At 35.8% G+C, this 20,609-nt stretch overlaps 5 protein-coding genes across 6 annotated transcripts; 2 read left to right on the top strand and 3 right to left on the bottom strand.

The window, feature by feature from the left end:
* Positions 1–648: 648 nt before the first annotated feature.
* On the bottom strand, positions 649–4,138 carry LOC147382210 (phosphoinositide phospholipase C 6-like). The gene is made up of 5 exons (XM_086428948.1): positions 3,924–4,138; positions 3,516–3,712; positions 1,759–1,894; positions 1,348–1,497; positions 649–1,112 (listed from the first exon to the last, which is right to left on the bottom strand). The coding sequence occupies exons 1-5, from the start codon at positions 4,038–4,040 to the stop codon at positions 1,107–1,109; spliced, it is 606 nt and encodes a 201-aa protein (XP_086285074.1). The 5' UTR covers positions 4,041–4,138; the 3' UTR covers positions 649–1,106.
* A 77-nt stretch (positions 4,139–4,215) lies between these two features.
* LOC147382209 (uncharacterized) lies at positions 4,216–5,961 on the bottom strand. Of its 2 annotated transcripts, XM_086428946.1 has the most exons (6): positions 5,826–5,961; positions 5,487–5,725; positions 5,189–5,389; positions 5,017–5,109; positions 4,808–4,915; positions 4,216–4,720 (listed from the first exon to the last, which is right to left on the bottom strand). In XM_086428946.1, exons 1-6 carry the CDS (start codon positions 5,959–5,961, stop codon positions 4,355–4,357), a joined length of 1,143 nt encoding a protein of 380 aa, XP_086285072.1. In that variant the 3' UTR covers positions 4,216–4,354. The 2 variants fall into 2 exon arrangements, with proteins under 2 accessions (XP_086285072.1, XP_086285073.1); XM_086428947.1 differs by lacking the exon at positions 4,808–4,915.
* A 122-nt stretch (positions 5,962–6,083) lies between these two features.
* Positions 6,084–11,469, bottom strand: LOC147382208 (uncharacterized). Its single transcript, XM_086428945.1, has 3 exons — positions 7,039–11,469; positions 6,856–6,955; positions 6,084–6,776 (listed from the first exon to the last, which is right to left on the bottom strand). The coding sequence occupies exons 1-3, from the start codon at positions 9,618–9,620 to the stop codon at positions 6,084–6,086; spliced, it is 3,375 nt and encodes a 1,124-aa protein (XP_086285071.1). The 5' UTR covers positions 9,621–11,469.
* Positions 11,470–12,519: 1,050 nt separating this feature from the next.
* On the top strand, positions 12,520–13,614 carry LOC147382207 (uncharacterized). The gene is made up of 3 exons (XM_086428454.1): positions 12,520–12,804; positions 12,930–13,451; positions 13,537–13,614. The coding sequence occupies exons 1-3, from the start codon at positions 12,520–12,522 to the stop codon at positions 13,612–13,614; spliced, it is 885 nt and encodes a 294-aa protein (XP_086284580.1).
* Positions 13,615–16,786: 3,172 nt separating this feature from the next.
* On the top strand, positions 16,787–18,430 carry LOC147382206 (uncharacterized). Its single transcript, XM_086428452.1, has one exon. It carries the CDS (start codon positions 16,787–16,789, stop codon positions 18,428–18,430), a length of 1,644 nt encoding a protein of 547 aa, XP_086284578.1.
* The last annotated feature ends 2,179 nt before the right edge of the window (positions 18,431–20,609 follow it).

The raw sequence follows: 20,609 nt of genomic DNA, 5'->3' as shown, positions 1-20,609 counted from the left end.
TCCTGTAGTGTTTGCACTAATTATTGTTTTCCTGCAATTAAAATCAATGCACACCTCCACACAATAAACGAAATGAAAATGTTTTAATGCAGACCCAAACAAGCAAATAAAGGTGAACCATAAATCCTTTGCAACGTTAAAATGAAGAACGTAATGGCCATTTCACCGATAATGGAAAGTAAAACAGGGGGTACTGGAGACATATATCATCTGTTCTTGCTAAGTTGCAATAATACCAACTTGAAAGATAGTTCTATTGAAACCTCTGATCCAAACCTTTGTCAATAATTACTAGTAAGTCTTGGTCCCCCACACACCCACTAGTATAGATCAAAATAGACTAATCAACCTGCTCTAATACAGTACTCCTATAATCCAACCCGAAATGCTGCTTTAATACTGACTAATCAACTCACTTGAGGCCACCATGGCAACCTAAACTAGGTCCCATTTTCTTGCCAGTTGGGGAAGTGATGTGACCAATCCAGGCCATTCATCTAATAGAGGATCCTATGCATTTACTAAGTGGATATTCCATTGTCCATTTCACATACACACCCTACCTTGTTTCCCTTACAAATAACAGCCCTTCGTCATTTTAATTATCAATTAGAAAAAAGGAGAAAAACCTGCATTTTTGTTTGCAATGATGTTGGCTGAAATGTGCCACATGGGAAGAGGATGGTCTGGCAAAACTTTTGGGACTACTACCTCATTTTCCACCGGTAAAGTTGCTTCGACCTTGCAGGGAACCTACACATATTACTGCCAGCCTAAAGAACTACGTAGTGAATGACAAAAGGATTGTGCCAATGCAGGTGTACATCCTCAATGCCTAAATAAGCGTGGAAAAAGAATTCAAAAGGGTAATAGTTAATAAATATAATCAACAAAGCAAACCTGCATCAAATCCTCCAGAAATGAGAATCATATCTGGATTGAAAGCCCTGGCAATAGGGATCAAAATATGATCCCATACTGCGAGGTAGTCCGCATCACCGCACTTCCCATGCTCCCAAGGGACATTTACATTAAATCCCTCACCTAAGCCTTCTCCAACCATAGTGCAAGAACCATCATCTCCAGATGGATAAAATGTTCCAAAGTCAAACCTGCATGAATGAGAACAAGTCTGTGAAAATAAAAAAAATGGCACCAGAGAGCGCCGAAGGCATACTTAGAATCAAGGGCATACACAACCTAGTACTGTCAAGAACACTAGGGAGTGTAATAGTAATTTTCTTCGCTATCACTTTCGCTCTATAGCCAAAAGAGCAAAATTTGAAGTAAGTGATTGGAAGATATTAAGATGGTAAGTGTAATGAGGTATTCCATTTCTTAGCATACCTCTGAATCTACATCAGGTTCCCATGCTTCTTCCTTGGTTGAATCCCTGCCCTTGTCTTTACGATTTTTCAATGCTTCTGGTGAAGGGAATTCCTCAAAACACTCAGACTCGGGGTAAAACAGCAGGTCACCGAATATGTCAGTGACCATCTAAAAACAAGAACAATTTGTCATCATGAAAACTGAATTCAAAACAAGTCAATCTGTTAAATATTTCTTTAAAAAAAAAAGGTCCTTTACGAGAATGGGTATGAACTTTGTAAAAATTACGGAACCGGTGCAGTAAAATACCCATTTTCATAAAAAAGATATTTACAAAAATTGGTATACCTGATTCTGTAATTTGTAAAACACCCATTTTTTGTAATTCTCTCTCAAAACAAAAAGATAAAATAAAATACAAAATGTTACCTTAGCTACTCGAGCCTGAAGATCTGGAGTAACGTGGTCTTCTAGAGTTATTATGACAGGGTATGGAGATGCAAAAAAAGCATACTCTTTAATAGACCTCAAGCAGTGGATGAGTGCCACTGGAGTAGTCAAGGTCCTACAATTATAAAGAAGACCCATATAACTACAAAACATTTTATTAGACTAATCAACCTGTGAGTGTTGATGTCACGACTCAGGTTCTGGTATGAGTTATTTTCCAACCTCTCAACCCAATCAGGATATTTAGGTTTCCGTAAATAGAATATTAAGAGAGGCCTACTAAGAAAACATACATTACCTGTTGCTGAAGAGAAAGGGTGACATTGGGGCAAATTGCCTGGACTACCTCCTAAGAGAGGCCTACTAAGAATATCAATGAGCTTGTGCAATACATAAATTTGAAGCTTGGGAGGGCGAACAATAAATCCAGGAATCACTCAAGCTACTGTTCTCTCTCCCTGTTAGATAGATATTCAATGCATTGGAGATGGGATGGGACTCAAAACCTCCTAGAGGCCTTACCCCCAACAATTTGGGGTCGACTTTGCAAAATCATTCATACACTTGACACTATCTAAATCCACATTTTCTGTGACTGCATTTATGTTCATATCCTCCCTTGGTACTCAAATTGCATTCTTTTGGGCCTTCCTTATGCTCTTCTAGAAATTTCAACTTGCACATTCCTTCTAACTGGGGCTGTAATTGGCCTTTACCGCACAAAACCATCTCAATCAACTTTTGTCAGTTTAACGCTTATTTGGGCCACTCTTACATTCTCATGAATGCGTTCATTTCTCATTTTATCTTTCTTTCCATTGCTCCATCTCAGCAGCCTCATCTCATAGGTGAGAAAAAAATGCACTTCGACTGGGGGACAGACCAAACTGTCGTGCCCGGCACATTGATGAGAGCCATTCTTATGGCACTGGTAAGGGATGAAACATGCGGATCTGAGAGAAATATGTCAAATGGTTGCACCATTTTCAACTTGCCTACTTTACTTCTCCAAATATCAATACTCTTCTTAATGGAAAAGGCAGCTTTGGCACACAAACCAGGAAGTAGACTACGAGGTATTCGACCATTCTGATCACCATCAAACTGCTTTGGGGCCCCACTGTTATTGTGTACACAAATATGATAGCTTGAGCCAGAATCAGAAGCAATGGAAGATAAATCAATATGCATCAACAGTGGCACATCCCAATATGTGCCAAGCTTATCAACAAAAAGTCCAGGCCACACTGCTTCCACAGTTAAGTTATGCTGTGGAAACTGCAATCATGTAAAAGGATTGAATCTAGTCAAGAAATATCTTGACATAAATAAAAAACAAAAGACTACGGATGTTAAAAGATATCTCATAAATAAATATTACCAATAAAAATGATACCAAAAAGGACATTGCATATAAGAGCACATAGGTATATCAGAACACAGAAATAAAAAAGTAACAATGGGACTAAATTAAACAAGGCACCTAAAGATGCAGATATGTTGCTAAAGTGAGACAGCATAGCAAATTAGTGTTTCATCAACCCAAATGCAATTAAAGCTTAGAAGAGAGAAAATTTGACATGATTCGTTTAGCAGACCTAAATCTTTGGGATAAGGCTTTGTTGTTCATTCAACACTCAACATTCGTTTAGCAGACCTAAATCTTGTGAGCCCTGTTCCCTATTTTCCCCAAATTTTTTAAATGTTAGTTTGATCTCTTTGCACAAACTCAGTACCTTCCATGAAGAACATTCACATCATCTTCCGAAGAATTTGGCCATAAATCCAGCTCAATTACTCTTACCCCACTCTTCAGTGCCTTTATGATTGGGACATCACGGCAATCACTGCTGAGCTGATTCCCTGTCAGATAGGAATTGTGGCCTGTATATATGAAATAATGGGGCAATGGAGCAGTCATATCTTGGTGAACCTGTAATAACAAGGATAATTTCAAGTTTAGAACAAAATGGGTCTCCAAACCGAAATAGTTTAAAAATTCTGTCTCAACAAAAACCATATACTACAAGAATCAAGAATTCAAAACAGAAAAATCCATAAAGGCAATAGTGTTCAAGATTAATCCATCAAAGATTCAAAGTGAAAGAAAATTAAAGGTAGTTGAGGTGAAGTTATCAACATACCTCATGCTGATGGCAGATGTAACTGTATAAGCAATCCCTGTCCCATACAAGCTCACTTGTTGGAATACTCCACACACCCATATACTCTTCTTCCCTGTACTCACCACTCACAAACATTGCACCAATAATTATACGAGAGAAAAATACCTAGAACTGGAGACCCCAAACTCACAAACATGACATACCTTCTCCCTCCTCCTTTATCCGGGCTTGGGACCGGCTATGTAAAACGTTAATTTTACATTGGCGGAGTTAAAAAGGTTTTACCTAATACATACAAAGTTAAAAATGTTTTACTTAATACATGCAGAGTTAAAAAAGGTTTTACTTAATACATGCAGAGTTATCTAATATAGTCTAAGTATTGTACGAAGATAATACAAAAAAAGCTAAATGTCATGGGAAAGACAAATAAGCATATAGAAAAAGTCTCATAATCCCTGGCTAGGAGGATGACCGTCTGGAAACATGGTGCGGAAGTACTGCGCTATTTGCTCTTGCACCTGACTCTGGATTTGACTTTGCATTTGATTCTGCATCTCAACAAACCTCTCTTCATGTTCTCTTTTATTTTCCTCTAACGTTTGTTGTAGACTGGTCAACTGAGATTGCATCTCGGCATAACTAGGACGAGATGAACGAGAAGAGGAGCCAAAAACTGATTTCGGTGTCGGGCCTAGACCATAAGTACGCACTCGACCATGCCCATCTGGTCCAAACGCGTCAGTGAATATCTTTTCGCCTATAGGCGTAGAATCTGATCCACCACTTTTTTCGTGATCCATTTTCATTTTAGCCTATACAACAAAAATGAACTAATTAGTATGAACTTATTAAAATTTATTTATTTGGTATTATATTAAAATTTATTTAAGATTACATACCATAAGCTCAGCCGACTTAGGATCAGATGGTGACCCATTTTTTCTAGTATGGGTTTTCCTAAAGACTTCAGCTCGAGTAGGTAAATTACCTGGTTCTCTACCCTCACCCTTTAGTAACACAAACATAATCATATTAAATATATGTCATAAATCACATTGAATATTAGAAGATAGTGATATAATCAAAATGACCGATATTAGATACGCACCAATTCATGACGATATTGAGCACAACTTTTTGTCCCCCCAACATATTTGATTACTTGATTTTTCCTATTCACACTGTTCCTCTTGGATACAACCTACACAAATTTCATAAAATTATAATAATATCATTCATTTTAAAGGGTTGTTAATTAACAAATTCTTAATAATTTATACCTGAGCGTCAGGAGTACTCCAATAGTGGACGAGCCAGGTCCAATCGGCTTCTGAGACGTCGTTAGGAATATTGAGCAATCTTTCCTCATCCGTATCGAATTGTCGGTAGTTCTGTTTTAAGTCATTCTTCCAATCTTTATATTTCATTGACATGGATAGCATTACCCAATCTCTTTTATCATCATCAATCTCGACAAATCTCTAAAAAATAAACATTACAAGAAAAATAATAAGCATATATCATATTGTTAAGGAAAATATGAAACAATACTTAAAATATAAAGTAATCTACATTTACCTGAACCTCTCGCCACAAGGAATCTTTTGCATGCTCTGGAACCTCAGTCCATGACTTGAATTGCAATGGGGCATGACCAGAGTGCCTCACAACATATCCTAGGAAATGTGTAAAATGGCTAGAATTCTTTCCTATTGGCTGACAATAAGCATTCCAATCTACTAACATCTTCTGCCCTACTTTTTGTCCAAAGTTTCCTACGCCTCGCGTAGGCCCTCTCCTCCTAGTGCTGCTAGAAGCTGTTTAAAGGGTTAAAAAAATATAACAAAACAAAAAATATGTCAATGAAAACTTATTTAGACAAACATTGTATAAATAACTTAATAAAACATATCATACCTGTATTACTACTCCCATTTCCACCTTTCATAGATGGTCTAGCTATGCTAGATGATGCATCTGAGACTGAATTTGAGGGGTTATTTCTCCCCTGTGTCTGTTGGACCACCTGTTTGGATGATTTTCTACGCAACATATCTAACCAACAATTTCTCAGATAATTAAAATCAATATATTCATCAAATGACAGAGTAATTTCATTTTATTAAAACGAACTATTATTATAAAAAAACAACAATTTACACAATCAATCATATACTAAATGTAATTGTCATCATCATCATTAATGAAGCCTTGATCATCATCAACATATCCTTCGACAAGTACTCCTTGGATATCGTTCCTATTCCAAGTGATAATATCATCATTTGTATCGATTGCATTTTGATGCAACCCTGACTCATTATCTTGGAAAGGTTCTGCTACTACATCATCTTCCGGCTCCATATTGTATAAGTCTCGTGGTTGTGTATTTATTACAACACGCCAATCACAATGGGTGTTGTCTTTTATATAAAAAACTTGTTGTGCTTGATTTGCAAGAATGTATGGTTCGTTGGTGGCTAAGGTCCGTGTAACATTCACACACTTGAAACCATATTCATCTTGCTTGAATCCCCCACGGTTTATGACATCCCACCAATGACATTTGAATAGTATGACTCGATTCCCACCTGGATACTTCAGTTCTAAAACATCATTTAAGATGCCATAGTATCCTACATTACCTGTCACCGAATTAGTGTCCTTAGCGCTTGCAAAACTATGTGTTTCTGCAAAGACAAATACTCCACTATTTTGAGTTTTTCTCCGACTATCTCGTTCTTTGGTGTGAAATCTAAAGCCATTTACAATGAAGCCCTTAAAACAAATCACATTATGAGAAGGGCCGAGAGCTAACTGATAAATTTGTTCATTTACGTCTTCACCATTTAATCGCATTTGTGAAACCTATTAAGATCAAAGAATGAAATTAATACATTTAAAACTATATTTAAGTGGGTTAATTTTGATGATATTTATCACATACATGATGTTTAAACCATTCGGCGAACTCCTTCACATGTTTTCGCTCCACATCCCTAACACTCATGTGATTATGAGTGTCTTTAATCATCTGTTTGTGTTGTCTGTACAATAAATAATTTCATTGATTAAGGACTACTATCAATTATGAATATAAATAAAAATGTTTTAAAATGATTTATCTTACCGAACAAATGGAGCAATTTCATCACAGTTGTTTAGCACGTATAGGCGAGCTTGTTCCCACTCACTCCGTCCCAACATTTGTGAGATTGCCTTTCCTATAACACGGCCATTTTCTTTGAAAATTGACAATTTTTCACTTGAACCATCATCAACAACATCGTTATTACGCACTGGTCGATTGAACCTCGTTTCAATCCCATGCAAGTACCTCGAACAAAATGTCAACGATTCTTCACAAAGATACCCTTCAGCAATAGAACCTTCTGGATGATTTTTATTACGCACATATGACTTTAGCCTGTGCAAGTACCTTTCTATTGGATACATCCACCTATATTGCACTGGTCCGGCCAACTTGGCCTCACCGGCTAAATGAATAGGTAAATGCACCATAATATCAAAGAAAGCCGGCGGAAATATCATTTCCATTTTACAAAGTGTTAGCGCAATCTGAGATTCAAGGCGTTCTAACTCCCCTATCCTTAGAACCTTACAACATAATTGTCTGAATAATGTGGACAATTCAATCAAAACCAAACACACATTCCTAGGCAAGATTCCTCTTAGTGCAAGTGGAATAAATTGTTGCATTAGAACATGACAATCGTGACTCTTGAGCCCTAATATCTTGCATTGTTTGACTTGAACACACCTTGAGAAATTAGACGAATAACTATCTGGTACCTTTATATCCTTCAGGCATTCACAAAACTTCTTTTTCTCAACTGAAGACATTGTGTAACATGCAGGTGGTAGTAACAACTTTCCCCCATTCGATATCGGGTGAAGTTCTTTTCTTATACCCATTAATTGCAAATCAAGACGGGCCTTCAAATTGTCTTTTGTTGAACCCTCAATGTTCAATAATGTTCCGATCACATTCTCACACACATTCTTTTCAATGTGCATAACATCCAAACTATGACGCAACAAAAGATCTTTCCAATACGGTAAATTGAAAAAAATGCTCTTCTTCTTCCAATTCTTCGGTAATTTGCAATCATCCCTTTTTCTTTTCCTCCCATCCTTATCTTTATCTGCCTTACCAAATATGATTTGCTCGTAGTCACGTAATTGATCGAACATTTCCTCACCTATCAACGATTTTGGAGCAACTCCTAACTCATTTCTGCCATTAAAGGACATTTTATTATGTCGGAATTTATGATCAAGTGGTAAAAATCGACGATGTCCTAAGTAACATTCTTTATTTCCTTTTTGCAATCGTATTGAACAAGTATCCTTGTGGCAGGATGGACAAGCAAGTTTTCCTTTAGTGCTCCATCCTGACAAGTTAGCATATGCAGGAAAGTCGCTGATAGTCCATAAAACCGCTGCATGCATTCGAAAATTTTGTTTTGTTGCTGCATCATATGTTGTAACTCCTTCTATCCACAATTCATGCAATTCATCCACTAATGGCTGTAGGTAAACATCGATGTCGTTCACGGGAGCCTTAGGACCAGGAATAAGCAACGACATTATAAAAGATGTTTGCTTCATACACATCCATGGCGGGAGGTTATACGGAATCAGAACAACGGGCCATGTACTGTGAGGAGTACTCATGTAATTAAAAGGAGTGAACCCATCAGTGACTAATCCAAGTCTAACATTCCGAGATTCAGAACCAAATGATGGGTATTTATTATCTAAAGCTTCCCACGCCATAGAGTCTGCTGGATGCCTCATTACCCCATCTTTTATACGACATTCAGCGTGCCATTTCATATGTTCAACTGTTTTTGAAGACATAAACAACCTCTTCAACCTAGGAATCAACGGAAAGTGACGCAAAATCTTTGCAGGTATTTTCTTCTCCTTTGAAGACGAATCAGAGGGATTTTCAACTGATTGGCATTTAACAGTTTTCCACCTAGACTCACCACATACTGCGCATTCATTTGCATTCTCATGTTCTTTCCAAAATAACATGCAATCATTCGGGCACGCATCTATCTTATTGTAATGTAAACCAAGTCCTCGCAAAATCTTCTTCGATTCATAGTAATTCTTTGGTAACTTTTCTCCAACAGGAAATGCATCTTTTAACAACTCAAGCAACATATCAAATGATTTATTACTCCATCCGTTAAGACATTTCAGGTGTAACAACTTTACAATAAAAGATAGTTTTGAAAATTTAGTGCAACCCGGGTATAACTCAGTCTCAACATCCTTCAACATTTCATAAAACTTGTTTGCATCATCGTTTGGCTCATCCGGACCATCATCATTTAACTCATTAACCTCTTCATCATCAAAATTAGGGATTCCGAATACATCTTGTAACATCCCTTGCATATCATCACCCTTTTCAGACTCATCACTATTATCTTCATCTTCAAATATCTCACCATGGTAAGTCCAACGAGTATAATGTTTATTCATCCCATACCATAATAAGTCACCATGCACGTTATCTCGATCCTTTAAAATCGCATTGAGACATCTGACGCATGGACACTTAATCATGTTACCAAACCTTGAACGAGAAAATGCAAAATCTAAGAACTTAATAACTCCTTCATCATACTCAAGGGTACTTCTAGGCAACTGAATCCAACTTTTATCTATTGGCATGTCCACCTTACGACGACGTCACCTTTAAACCAATAACACATAGTCACATACACAAAAGAACATATCACAAGAATGTTAATTTGAAACGAAAAAGAATGCAAATTTGTGAATCGGAAGTTCAGTAATTAGTACAAAACAACAATCGAAGCTGATTTTTTGACCAAACCTGTTCAATTTCTAAAACAGTTGACGTGAAGCAAAACCAAGGAATATTACCTTAGGAAATCCCTAGGAAACTTCCCATCTCATTCAACCACACAATAGACACTGAAATTTTCCTTGAAACATGTATTGGTCCACCAGAGAAATATTCTACTTTAAACTTTAAAGGCTTAAATTATGTGTACCTATGAGTCCATGAACCAAGGTATCATGCCAATGTACATTCACGGGTACCAACCGAGTTTACTGAACAGGGTATCAATTAATATATTCATACTGAACAGTGCCAATGATTTATATTCATTAGGTACACCTCACTAATAATATTATCTACTTTAACTGTTAAGATTACTAGTTTGAGAACCGTAGTTATTTCTGCTTTATGGTTGTCTTAACCTGATATTGCCTTTCATTCCCAGTGCAGTCAGGGGGGAAAACAACCAAATTATTATAACAGATCATCATGAATTTATAGCTTTTGTCCAGTCTCTCTGAAAGGAGTGCCCTACCTTCTTATGAGACTGAAAATAAGTGTAGAAAGGAACTTGTGTATGAGATTGCGACACGATATCAAGCTTACGTACTGTAAAATTTATGCTGTAAGATACTTTACAATGTGTTACTAGATTCACAAAGCCTTATGCCTGTGAGCCATCAAGTTTACCAAAATATCCTCCAAGCAAAGAAATGGATGCGAAATATGTTTGTTAAACATTCAATTATGAGAAGAATGAAAGAGGGCCATCCTTTTCTTCCACCCTAGACCTACTAGAGTAGAGTCATTCATTATTCTATGATTGGTTTTATGTTAAACCCATAGGCCTCTTTAAGTAGAAATATGAGTTAGTCAGACTTCAAAACGTGGTTAAGGGGGGTGAAATTATTCTATTGAAGCTATTTATACCTAATGTGCATGAAGGAAATAAAATTGTTGAAATGATCTATCGGAGCAATTTATATTTAAGTGTGTACGAAGAGTTCAACTTGTATGCAGAACAGAACATATGCACAATATAAGTAACCATGAATTGCGCCTAGTGCTAGACTGCCAACTGCCAACAAGCATGATGACTAGCATCCGCCTTGAACACATACACACAGTATTTAAATATAATGTAATCCATATAGACATACAAATGGATGATATTTCACCATATAGCATCTATAATGATGAAGAAAAACTATTAACCATCCATGATGAAAAAACAAACAAGTAATCTTAAGATCCGGATCTACTATTTAGATTAAACCATAGAATTTGACCAATCATGTTGTTAGATTACACAAAAACAAAACATTAAAAGACCCGACTCCTTTGTACTTGAGACTTTAGAAACAAGTGAGCTAAAAAAATTTGAGAATCCAATCGAACCAGTAGTAAAATCAAACATGTTGAGACGATTCACAATGTCTATCTCGCCCAGGTGTTTTAAAGACAGAAACTATTGGACATTATGGTGGCAGACCCTAATTTCTATTCGGACAAAGTCGATGGCTTCTCATTAATCGATCACTTCGTGCCTTTCATTTTCTCCTCCTCAGAAGGGGAAAAAACGAACATCAACCATTTTCCCTCTCTCTCTCTCTCTCTCTCTCGCGCTCGATCTAACTTGCTCCAAAAAATAAAAATGGCAGTAAAATAGAGCCATTCGATTTAAAGAATCTTCGATTGAAGTTGCTAACATGCGCCAAAAATGTAAAAAAAAAAAAAAAAGATCTTGTCTGAGAAGAAGCAAAGAGACCGATCTTTAATTTCGACTCACGAAAACTTAAAAAATAAAATCAGATTAAATGCTTCTAAATCTCAGATTTTAATCAAGAAAACTATTAGAAAATAAGCTTAAAAAGACAGAATCTAAGTAGAAAATAAATCAAAATAGGATTTTGTGTTTTATTATAAAATAAAATAAAATAAATGCAAGAAGCATTAAGAGACCTAAGAGTTTAAGAGACGATCGAAGAGAAGAGAAGAGAAGAACAGAATGATCTTTAATGCAATAGTTTATAAAAGAGAAAAATAAATCGAAGTAAGAAAAAGGATAGATTACCGATCTTTGTTGTTGCTTTTGAGAAATCTGGCTTTGAATCTTTGTCTCCAGCAGTAACAGAGCTTGAAAAGGAGAAAACGAGCTCGAAACAAGAGAAGAAGAAGAGAGAGAGAGATTTTGTATTCAAGGGAAATAGAAACGAAGGATGAAAGGAGAGGGAAAAAAAGAATCGCTGTTTTCGTTCGGTTGGGAAAACAGAGAAATAAGGTTTTTCGTTTACATACAGAAAATGAAAGGAGATGGAAAAAAAAATCAGGAAAATCAACTCTTTACCGACGAACTTATTTTTGATCCGTCGCTATAAGTCTTCTACACCGACGGATGAAAATATACCGTCGCTAAATCCCGTCGCTATATACCGATTTTCCTGTAGTGAAAGGTATTTTGGTCATTTTAACAGAATTCAAAATAGTTCCCAAACACGAAACTCTATCAAAAGTACTTCTAACAGTACTTCTCAAAACATACATCCAAGAAAACATTAGGAATCTTAAATGCTAGTTTTCCCGAAGATCTAGCCCGTGATTCGTTAGTTGGTCCCAAAGCTATGGTTTCAGCCATCATTAGGAATGGTAGTTGGAGCATTCCTATGGGGAGAGAGTCCCTTTTGTTCGATATCTCTCCCTTCCTTGGTCAGATTCCCATCATTGATGGAGTTCCGAATCGAGTAATTTGGAAGGGCAATGCAGATGGCTTATACTCGGTTAGTTCAGCGGAAACATTTGTCTTCCCATTCTAATCAACCTGTTTGGGAGAACATGGTTTGGAACAGTAGCAGCATTCCTAGACAGAGTTTTATAGTTTGGCTTGCCCTCAAAGGTAGACTAAAAACCTTCAAGAAACTCAAATTTTGGGGCTTAGCTGTTGATGCGACTTGTTGCCTTTGCAGAACCCAAGAAGAAGACACCAACCACATTCTTAGTGGCTGCCAATTTGCGAAATGGATATGGACCGAAATTCTTAAGAAGTGCCTAGTGAGTAGAGTGGTTGGAGAGTGGCCGATGAAGTAGAGTGGGCTGCCATAAGCTTTAAAGGAGGTGCTCCTATCCAAAGAATTAAGAAGGTGGCCTTTTGTGCATTTATTTACCACGTTTGGAAGGAAAGATGTAATAGGATCTACCAAGACAAATTCAATGGCCCGGATCAAGTGCTTCGAAAAATTGTTGAAGATGTTCAGATTAAGTTTGAAGACACCTTGACCGAGATAGAAGACTCCGACTACAACAGATCCTTCTTGAATGCATGGGGTACCAAAGCCACATTTGTTCACAAGCCTATTATTTTTTGCTCTTGGTTGAAACCAAATCAAGGAGTGTATGCCCTTAACACTGATGGATCGTATTCAAAAACTAGAGGAGGCTATGAGGCGGTCATTCGAGACCAAGATGGTGAGGTTGTGGTTGCTATAGCTGGGTGTGAAGACCCAAATTCGGTTATTTACCATGAGATGCAAGGTATTCTTCATGGGTTACAGTTTGCTAGATCCAAAGGATTCTCTAAAATTCAAGTTCAATCGGACTCCATTATGGCTATTAAGATTCTAAATGGTAGATGGAACTCCCCTTGGTACGTTCAGCACTTGGTTGTGTCAATCAAGAGCTTATTAGCTGATTTCAATGATGTTAGTTTTTTGCATGTTTTTAGAGAAGCCAACAAGGTGGCTGATTACCTTGCATCTTTTCTTTTTTTCTTTGGGTTGTTTGAAGATTGTTTGTGGATCTTCGCCTTCCCTCGTTTCTCTTCTTTCCCAGGATAAAAGGGGTTGTCCTTTCCTGAGGTTGTAGCTGGTCTGGGTCTGCCTTAACCTTGTTGACATTTCAAAAAAAAAAAATTATCCACCTACTCCAAATAATACTTCAAAAAGGTAAATTTAAAAATAATGTAACTCAAAATTCCATAGACTACTGGCCGAGTTTATAAAGACAAATTTAAAGAAAAAGTTTCAGACTCATCGAGATCCACAACATATTCAACTTAGTCTTCAGTTGTTAAAACCAAAAGATATTCATATTTCTTTTATGAAGCCAAAGCTCTAATCATTAAAAAATCATCAAGTTGCAAGGTTTCTTGAATGTAAAGTAAGGTTGGTTGTTCAACAATGATGTGTTATAAAATATAATATAATATAGACTAAATGCCCCCCCAAAAATTAAAGTTTAAATTTGAAAAGGATGGGCTTCCATCAGGTAATTGGCATCCAATTAAAAATTGATATTGAAAAGGACTGAAAATAAATTTTTAAATTAAATATAATCACTTTATGTGGAAGGGAAGACTCAAAGGTATGACAAACCATTAGCCCTTACCATCTCAGCTAGTCCCTGGTGGGTTAAAATGCTTTGTCTCTATTATATATGTACCAAGTCTAAATTGTATATGATCCATTAGACGGAAATGGATAACAAAAAATTATTTGTTGAACCCAAGTAAGGTAAAATGGGAAAACCATTTTGTTTGAATGTAATGGATGATGACAAGTATTCTTCCCCAGTGCCGATAATTGGCCTATACATAGCGACAAGTGCTTTTGTTTGTCTTATATTTTATGATATGTGATGTATTGCACGGACTGCATAATAGGAAGCCATGGATACCTTGTCGATTCTTCCCACTCAACTCCCTTACATTAACTCTTCTCGCAATTGCTTCAAAACTCTCGGTAAAACTCACCTATTCAATGCCTTCTGGTCAGGACTAATTATCCAAGCTTAATGGCCCTATCTTAATATGTGTCTCTATGAGTTTATTCTTGACTTTGCTTGTAAATCAAAATTATTCTGAATACCTTTCAAACATGCTCTCCTTAAGCATCAATGTAGTAACCGTGATTGTCAATGTTTGTATACAAATTTCACATGTGTGCTCTTCTCATTCATTGTAAAATATGTCATAATCATGTCCTACATGCTACTATCACTCACAATGCTTTGGTTCATCTTTGATTTCCATCACCCATTTGTTATTTCCTCCTCTTCTAGCATTGATAATCAACTTAAAAGGAATGACCCTCTAAATTCAGAGGGTAGGTGTATGATACAAAGATTGAAATCATTTTATATATTCCCTAATAGATACAACACTGACATAGTACTCGACATATCCATGTTGAACTGTGGTATTAGCATGTTTTCCGCACTTTGCACACTGATTGTCTCACAAGCTACATTTCTGTCGATTGTTTTTAAAAAAAGTAGCGTTTCGATGGGGTGTTTCCAATTATAAATTGTCAATGTGGATGGTGGTTGTCACTTAGATTCTCATTGTCCTTATAGGTAGTATAGGCACCATACCAAGACTATTGTTTGCAGCCAAATATATTTTTGAGAGTGAAATAACAGAAGAAACAAAATTTTCAAAATTTTTACTTTTGCCTTCCTTCTTAGGTTTCATCAACTTTGATAAAGCTTTGCAGTCTGTCACTCTTTAAAATCTCTAGAATGGGCCTCATGTTAATTTTTCAGACCATGAAAAGGAATGTGTTTTCTATATATGAAATTCTAAATTTCATAGTGGTTGTTTTAAGTTTTTGATCGAGGAGGATCATACATAGCCTATAGTAATTTGGGCATAACTTTGTCATACAAACTTGGAATTCAACGATTCCAAAGGCATTGGAAAGATGACTCAAAAGGCTATGGGACTAAAAGAGTTTTGAAATCGTTTATAGAATCTTTGATCGCAAATAACTCTAATTCGGTTATGATGTTGAAGTTGTGGCAAAAGAGAGTGTTAACATACTTAGGATTCTTAATCCAATTAGGAAGTAATTAGGACTTCACTATTTTTAGGATTAAGCATCCAATAACAATTAGATGGCATAATGTGGGACAAGAAGCAATGGATTGAAATTTTTTAATGACATGCTAAGCAAATAATGAAGAGAATCCTATGCATGTCTACAACACATCATTTCAAGCTTCATTGGAGAGGTAGCTTCATCAATTAGGGCATACATCATTGTGAATTATCCAAAACTTGACAAGTTAATGAGTCATTGATGTAATTGAGTTGAGTTTGATAGTTAGCTAGAATTTATTTTTCCTATTAGTGGTGAAAAAATTAATCGATTGTCCTTAATAAGCATCTCTATGATTGTGCTAGTGCAACAGCAATGTAGAGGAAAAGGTGTATGCTAGAAAGGGTTTTGCTTTAACTTTAGTATTAGTTTCGCTTATGGAACGTGCGGTGGAAATCATTAAACTGTGTGTTTTTGTAAACAAAGATGCAATGAAATAGTTGGTATGTATGTGGATTAGTGGATACAAAGAATCTGTGAGGAAGACATACAGAGATGGATCGAAAACCACAGAAGGGTGCCAATTCATCATCTAATCACTCTGCTTTCCAATTCTATGACATCTCAAGAGTTGAGTTTTGATCTAAATCTTGCATTAATAATTAATTCCAAAAGAAAAAGGAGGAACAAAGAAAACAAACTACTTACCTTTTCCAATATGCAGTTATAATTGTTGGTAGATATCAAAGGAACATTAGATTTTGAATAAAGACATCTTTATTGCAGAGCTGTCATTGGATCGCATTCAATCAAATTGGAGTCGATTTAAGACCAATCTGATCTGATGATATTTTGATCAGGTCAAAATCAGAAAAAATTAACCCCATTTGATTATATCTACACAAAATTCATATCTTATAATTTATATATATATATTAATAATTTCTCACATGTTACTTGTTAGATTATAAAATGGAATTAATACTTAAAGTTATCTAATTGGAATGGATTGAATTTTAAGTGTAATCCAATCGATGGACAGCCATATACACCTATTGAAAGGAATCCCCTCTAACAGCTGTACAAAATTAGTTTTTTAATTGGGGAATCTATGTACAGTGTCTTTACCCTTTACCTTGATTCAGATTATATAAGGAGGAGGAGGAAGAGGAGAAGATGAACAACAAAATTACTTATTAACTGAACCAGAAGAAGGAAAAATGGGGAAACCATTTTGTTTGAATGTAACATCGGACGATGACAAGTATTCTTCCCCGATGCCAATCATTGGCCTATACATAGCGGCAGGTTCTTTGTTATGTCTTATATTTATGATTTGTGATATATTTCATGGATTACGTCATACTAAGCCATGGATACGATGTCGATTTTTCCCACTCAACTCCGTTACAATTACTCTTCTTGCAATTGCTTCAAAACTCCCTGTTGATCTCACCACTTATATGCCTAGTGCCCAAGATCAACTATCCAAATTGACTGGTACTGTCTTAATATGCATTTGTATGAGTTTTTTCTCCCTTTCTCTTGCAACTCAGAGTGAATCTGAACGTTTTCCAAACTTGATGGCTTTGAGCATCTTTGTAGTAACTGTTCTTGTCAATATCTGTATACAGATGGCCACTGGTGTAATCTTCTCATTCATTTTAGAACATGTAATAATCATGTCTTGCATGTTACTATTGCTTACTGCGTTGTGGTTTGCTACTCCTCACTCTTCTTTTACTGCTGATCTTGAATTCTTGAAATCACAAAATTCTGACTGTGAAAGTATGATTCGTAAGATGGAGTCATTTTATAAGTCCAGCCATGAAAGTGGCCCTCAATTTGAACTCCTTGTTTCTTTCTCATTTTGCTTAAGTATTTGCATGCTTTCTGCAATTTGTGCAATAGTTTTATCAGAAGCTGCATTACGGTCCGTTGTTCTTAAGAAGGTAGAATTTCAATGTGGCCTTTCCGATTATAAATGGTCAATGTGGTTGGTTGTTGTGACTCAGTTTCTCACTGTCTTGGTAGGGAGTATAGCCACTGTATTGAGATGGTTGACATCATTTAAAGTGTTTGAGTACAACCCATTTGGAAAGGACACTTTTTATGATGATTATTTGGTCCCTCCTTCCTGGGTTCTATCAACTTTGGACAAGTTCGACATTCCGTGTTCTTGGGTTTTATCAACCTTTTCAAACCTCCACATTCTGTCATTCTTCATGTTAATCTTTCAAACTCTTACATGGCTTGCGGATATAATAATCAAGATATTGATGGTGTTTTCTGTAATCTTAAGTTTTTTATTCAAGATGCCCTCATGCCTGCTGAAAATCACTAAATTCTGTTTTGGAAGAGAAAGAAACAGTGAAGACACAGATCATGTAGATATGTCAGAATGGGAAAAGCAAAACTCTGTTAAAGAACTAGAAAGATGGGAGAAGAAATGTAAAAGAGATTCTAAGTCAACTCATCTCATCCAACTCTTTTCCGAAACTGCTCCATCTCAAGAGTCAATTATTATTACCTACAAAGATATTCATTTAAATAGAATATCTTTACTTTTAGTGGTAGTCTTTATAAGAGTAATCACCATTGCACTACCAGATATCTTGACTGACTCTTTAATTCGTACCTTAGGCGAAGTTTTTGAAATCATTTGTTTCATTGAAAAGACACTATATTCAAGGTATGGCTCTGATAGAAGAAAACACGAAATGGCAAAAGAATTGTGGATGTTCAGGGAATCCAACTGTCATTGGTTCCATACGAAATTCGTTAAACCATTGGTAAAGAAATCTAGGGATGGTCTCAATCTCAATTGGACTTATGTTGTGCACGTGGGATTATTGAAGAAATAAAAGAAATATCCATGAGAACTTCCTTTCGTTCGATTTTTGAATGTGATGATGTAATTCAACATATACAAATCATCTGTAAACTTATCATGGTACAAAATCATCTATCTCAGGGGCAGATAGAGCAATTATTTGTGGATATGTTGCACTTTATTCTCTCTCAACTTCCAGTTGCCTTATTCAACCATCTTGTTGATAGCCCAATTATGCAACTTGAAGAAAGATCAAGACTTGCCCTTAAATTCCTTTACAAACTTAAACCATTGGAGCATTGGGGATTTCCTCTATTTCCCGCCACACATACTCAAGCTCTTCATTCACTACTTGCTGATGGAACTGATGTCACTCAAGTTCCAGTCATAGACACTCAGCATAATGAACTAGTGGAAGGCAATGTTTATGAAGACATCGAACAGCATGGATTGTAAGTACATTTTAACTCAAAACTTGACACATTGGAATGTAACTTTCATTGGATATTTCCTGATGGAACTGGTATCACTAGATTGATAACCCCTCAAGTTCCAGAAATAGACACTCTGTGTATTGAGCCAGTGGAATGTACAGTTGATGAAATCCAAGAGCATGTTGTTTGAACAGCATGGATTGTAAGTACATTTTATTTATTTTAGTAGTATTATAGCTAGAAAATTTTCTTCTTTAATTTGTACTTTGGACCATTGTTTTAAACAATTCCATTTCTGATTATGAGAATTAACTCAAAACTCCACTAAGTCTAGTTGGCTTAGTTGGATCTAATAGGCATAAGATGCTCACTCAACCAATCAAGCCATATATGAAATCAGAAAGCTATCAAAATCAATTTCAAACTTGATCCAATCAAGCTGTATTAATTTAAAATTTTTCAATTTTCGAACTATGGCTAAAACATAGAATTTATTTTATATAGTTTGGTGAATGTCATTATTTGTATAATTATTCAAGAAATAAGTTTTCCAAATTTTTAAGCATTACTAAGAAATACCTCATCTAATTAATGTTTGGTGAATGTCATTATTTGTATAATTATTCTATTAAGGCCACCTCTCTAGAATGGGAAAACGATTCACCTTCACTAATGGAGCAAACTTGGATTTGGGAAATAATATTTTGTGGTTCTAATGAACAAGCCTAAGTTTTCCTACAAGCCAATGAAATGAACAAATAAACTTGAACCCAATGACTAGAAAATAAGAAATATGACTGATTTTCTCTCTAATTTTAGGCTTTAAGCATCCAATACCAATTAGATCGATGGCATAATATGGGACAAGAAGCACTGGATTGAAATTTGTTTCTTGATGTATTCAAAAACAAAAAAGAGATAGATATAGCAGTGGTTGCCCAATTTTAAAGGCTTCTTACTCCACATGGTTCAATATTACAGGAATTGGATTTTTATTATTATTATTATTATTATTATTATTGTCAAATATGGTTGGTGTTATATGTGAATTGTGTGTATGTAATGCTTATTTTCATTTTATGTATGTATATCTTCTTTTAGTTTCCTTAACTAGTCTATGGTTCTAAAAATATTGATTAATAAACTAACTAATGATTCTGATTACATGTTCAATCTCTTTTTTTGGGTGGGCTTTTTGACAAAGGAATGGAGAACATGCCAGAAAATTTTGTTTATGACATGCTAAGCAAATAATGAGAATCCTATGCATGTCTACAACACATCATTTCAAGCTTCATTGGAGAGCTAGCTAGCTTTATCATTTGGGACACGCATCATTGTGAGTTATTCTAAACTTGGCAAGTCAATGAGTCGTTGATGTAAATTAGTTTCAATTTATTTTTCCTAGCTGTTAGTGGTGAAAAAGTAATGGATTGTCCTTAATATGCGTCTCTAAGATTGTGCAAGTGCAACAGCAAGGTAGAGGGAAAGTTGTATGCTAGAAAGGGTTTCGTGTTAATCTTTCAAGCCATCAAAATAAGTGTGCGTTTTATATATGAAATTCTGAAATTCACATTGTTTGCTATAACTTTAGTATTAGTTTTGCTTATGGAACGTGCGATGGAAATCATTAAACTGTGTATTTTTGTAAACAAAGATGCAATGAAATAGTTGGTATGTATGTGGATTAGTGGATACAAAGAATCTGTGAGGAAGACATACAGAGATGGATCAAAAAACACTGAAGGGTGCCAATTCATCATCTAATCACTCTGC

Source organism: Akebia trifoliata, chromosome 16, assembly GCF_017979445.1.
Source record: "Akebia trifoliata isolate Shusen 1 chromosome 16, ASM1797944v1, whole genome shotgun sequence".
In the NCBI taxonomy this organism is placed as follows: Eukaryota; Viridiplantae; Streptophyta; class Magnoliopsida; order Ranunculales; family Lardizabalaceae; genus Akebia; species Akebia trifoliata.
Note: the sequence above shows the minus strand (reverse complement) of the source record. Positions and strands in the feature narration are given on the sequence as shown.

What these genes read in the sequence shown, in the direction of transcription:
- LOC147382207 (XM_086428454.1), top strand. Translation starts at nt 12,520, where the DNA reads ATGGCTTATACTCGGTTAGTTCAGCGGAAACATTTGTCTTCCCATTCT. An exon ending in AAATTCTTAAGAAGTGCCTA is followed by an intron (nt 12,805 to 12,929) that starts GTGAGTAGAGTG and finishes CACGTTTGGAAG; the next exon opens with GAAAGATGTAATAGGATCTA. An exon ending in TATTAGCTGATTTCAATGAT is followed by an intron (nt 13,452 to 13,536) that starts GTTAGTTTTTTG and finishes GGTTGTTTGAAG; the next exon opens with ATTGTTTGTGGATCTTCGCC.
- LOC147382210 (XM_086428948.1), bottom strand. Translation starts at nt 4,040, where the DNA reads ATGTTTGTGAGTGGTGAGTACAGGGAAGAAGAGTATATGGGTGTGTGG. An exon ending in ACATCTGCCATCAGCATGAG is followed by an intron (nt 3,713 to 3,923) that starts GTATGTTGATAA and finishes TTGTTATTACAG; the next exon opens with GTTCACCAAGATATGACTGC. An exon ending in TTCAGGCTCGAGTAGCTAAG is followed by an intron (nt 1,498 to 1,758) that starts GTAACATTTTGT and finishes TCTTGTTTTTAG; the next exon opens with ATGGTCACTGACATATTCGG.
- LOC147382209 (XM_086428946.1), bottom strand. Translation starts at nt 5,961, where the DNA reads ATGTTGCGTAGAAAATCATCCAAACAGGTGGTCCAACAGACACAGGGG. An exon ending in GGAGTACTCCTGACGCTCAG is followed by an intron (nt 5,110 to 5,188) that starts GTATAAATTATT and finishes AAATTTGTGTAG; the next exon opens with GTTGTATCCAAGAGGAACAG. An exon ending in CTCAATATCGTCATGAATTG is followed by an intron (nt 4,916 to 5,016) that starts GTGCGTATCTAA and finishes GTGTTACTAAAG; the next exon opens with GGTGAGGGTAGAGAACCAGG.
- LOC147382206 (XM_086428452.1), top strand. Translation starts at nt 16,787, where the DNA reads ATGGGGAAACCATTTTGTTTGAATGTAACATCGGACGATGACAAGTAT.
- LOC147382208 (XM_086428945.1), bottom strand. Translation starts at nt 9,620, where the DNA reads ATGCCAATAGATAAAAGTTGGATTCAGTTGCCTAGAAGTACCCTTGAG. An exon ending in GAAATTGCTCCATTTGTTCG is followed by an intron (nt 6,956 to 7,038) that starts GTAAGATAAATC and finishes TTTATTGTACAG; the next exon opens with ACAACACAAACAGATGATTA. An exon ending in CCGAATGGTTTAAACATCAT is followed by an intron (nt 6,777 to 6,855) that starts GTATGTGATAAA and finishes TGATCTTAATAG; the next exon opens with GTTTCACAAATGCGATTAAA.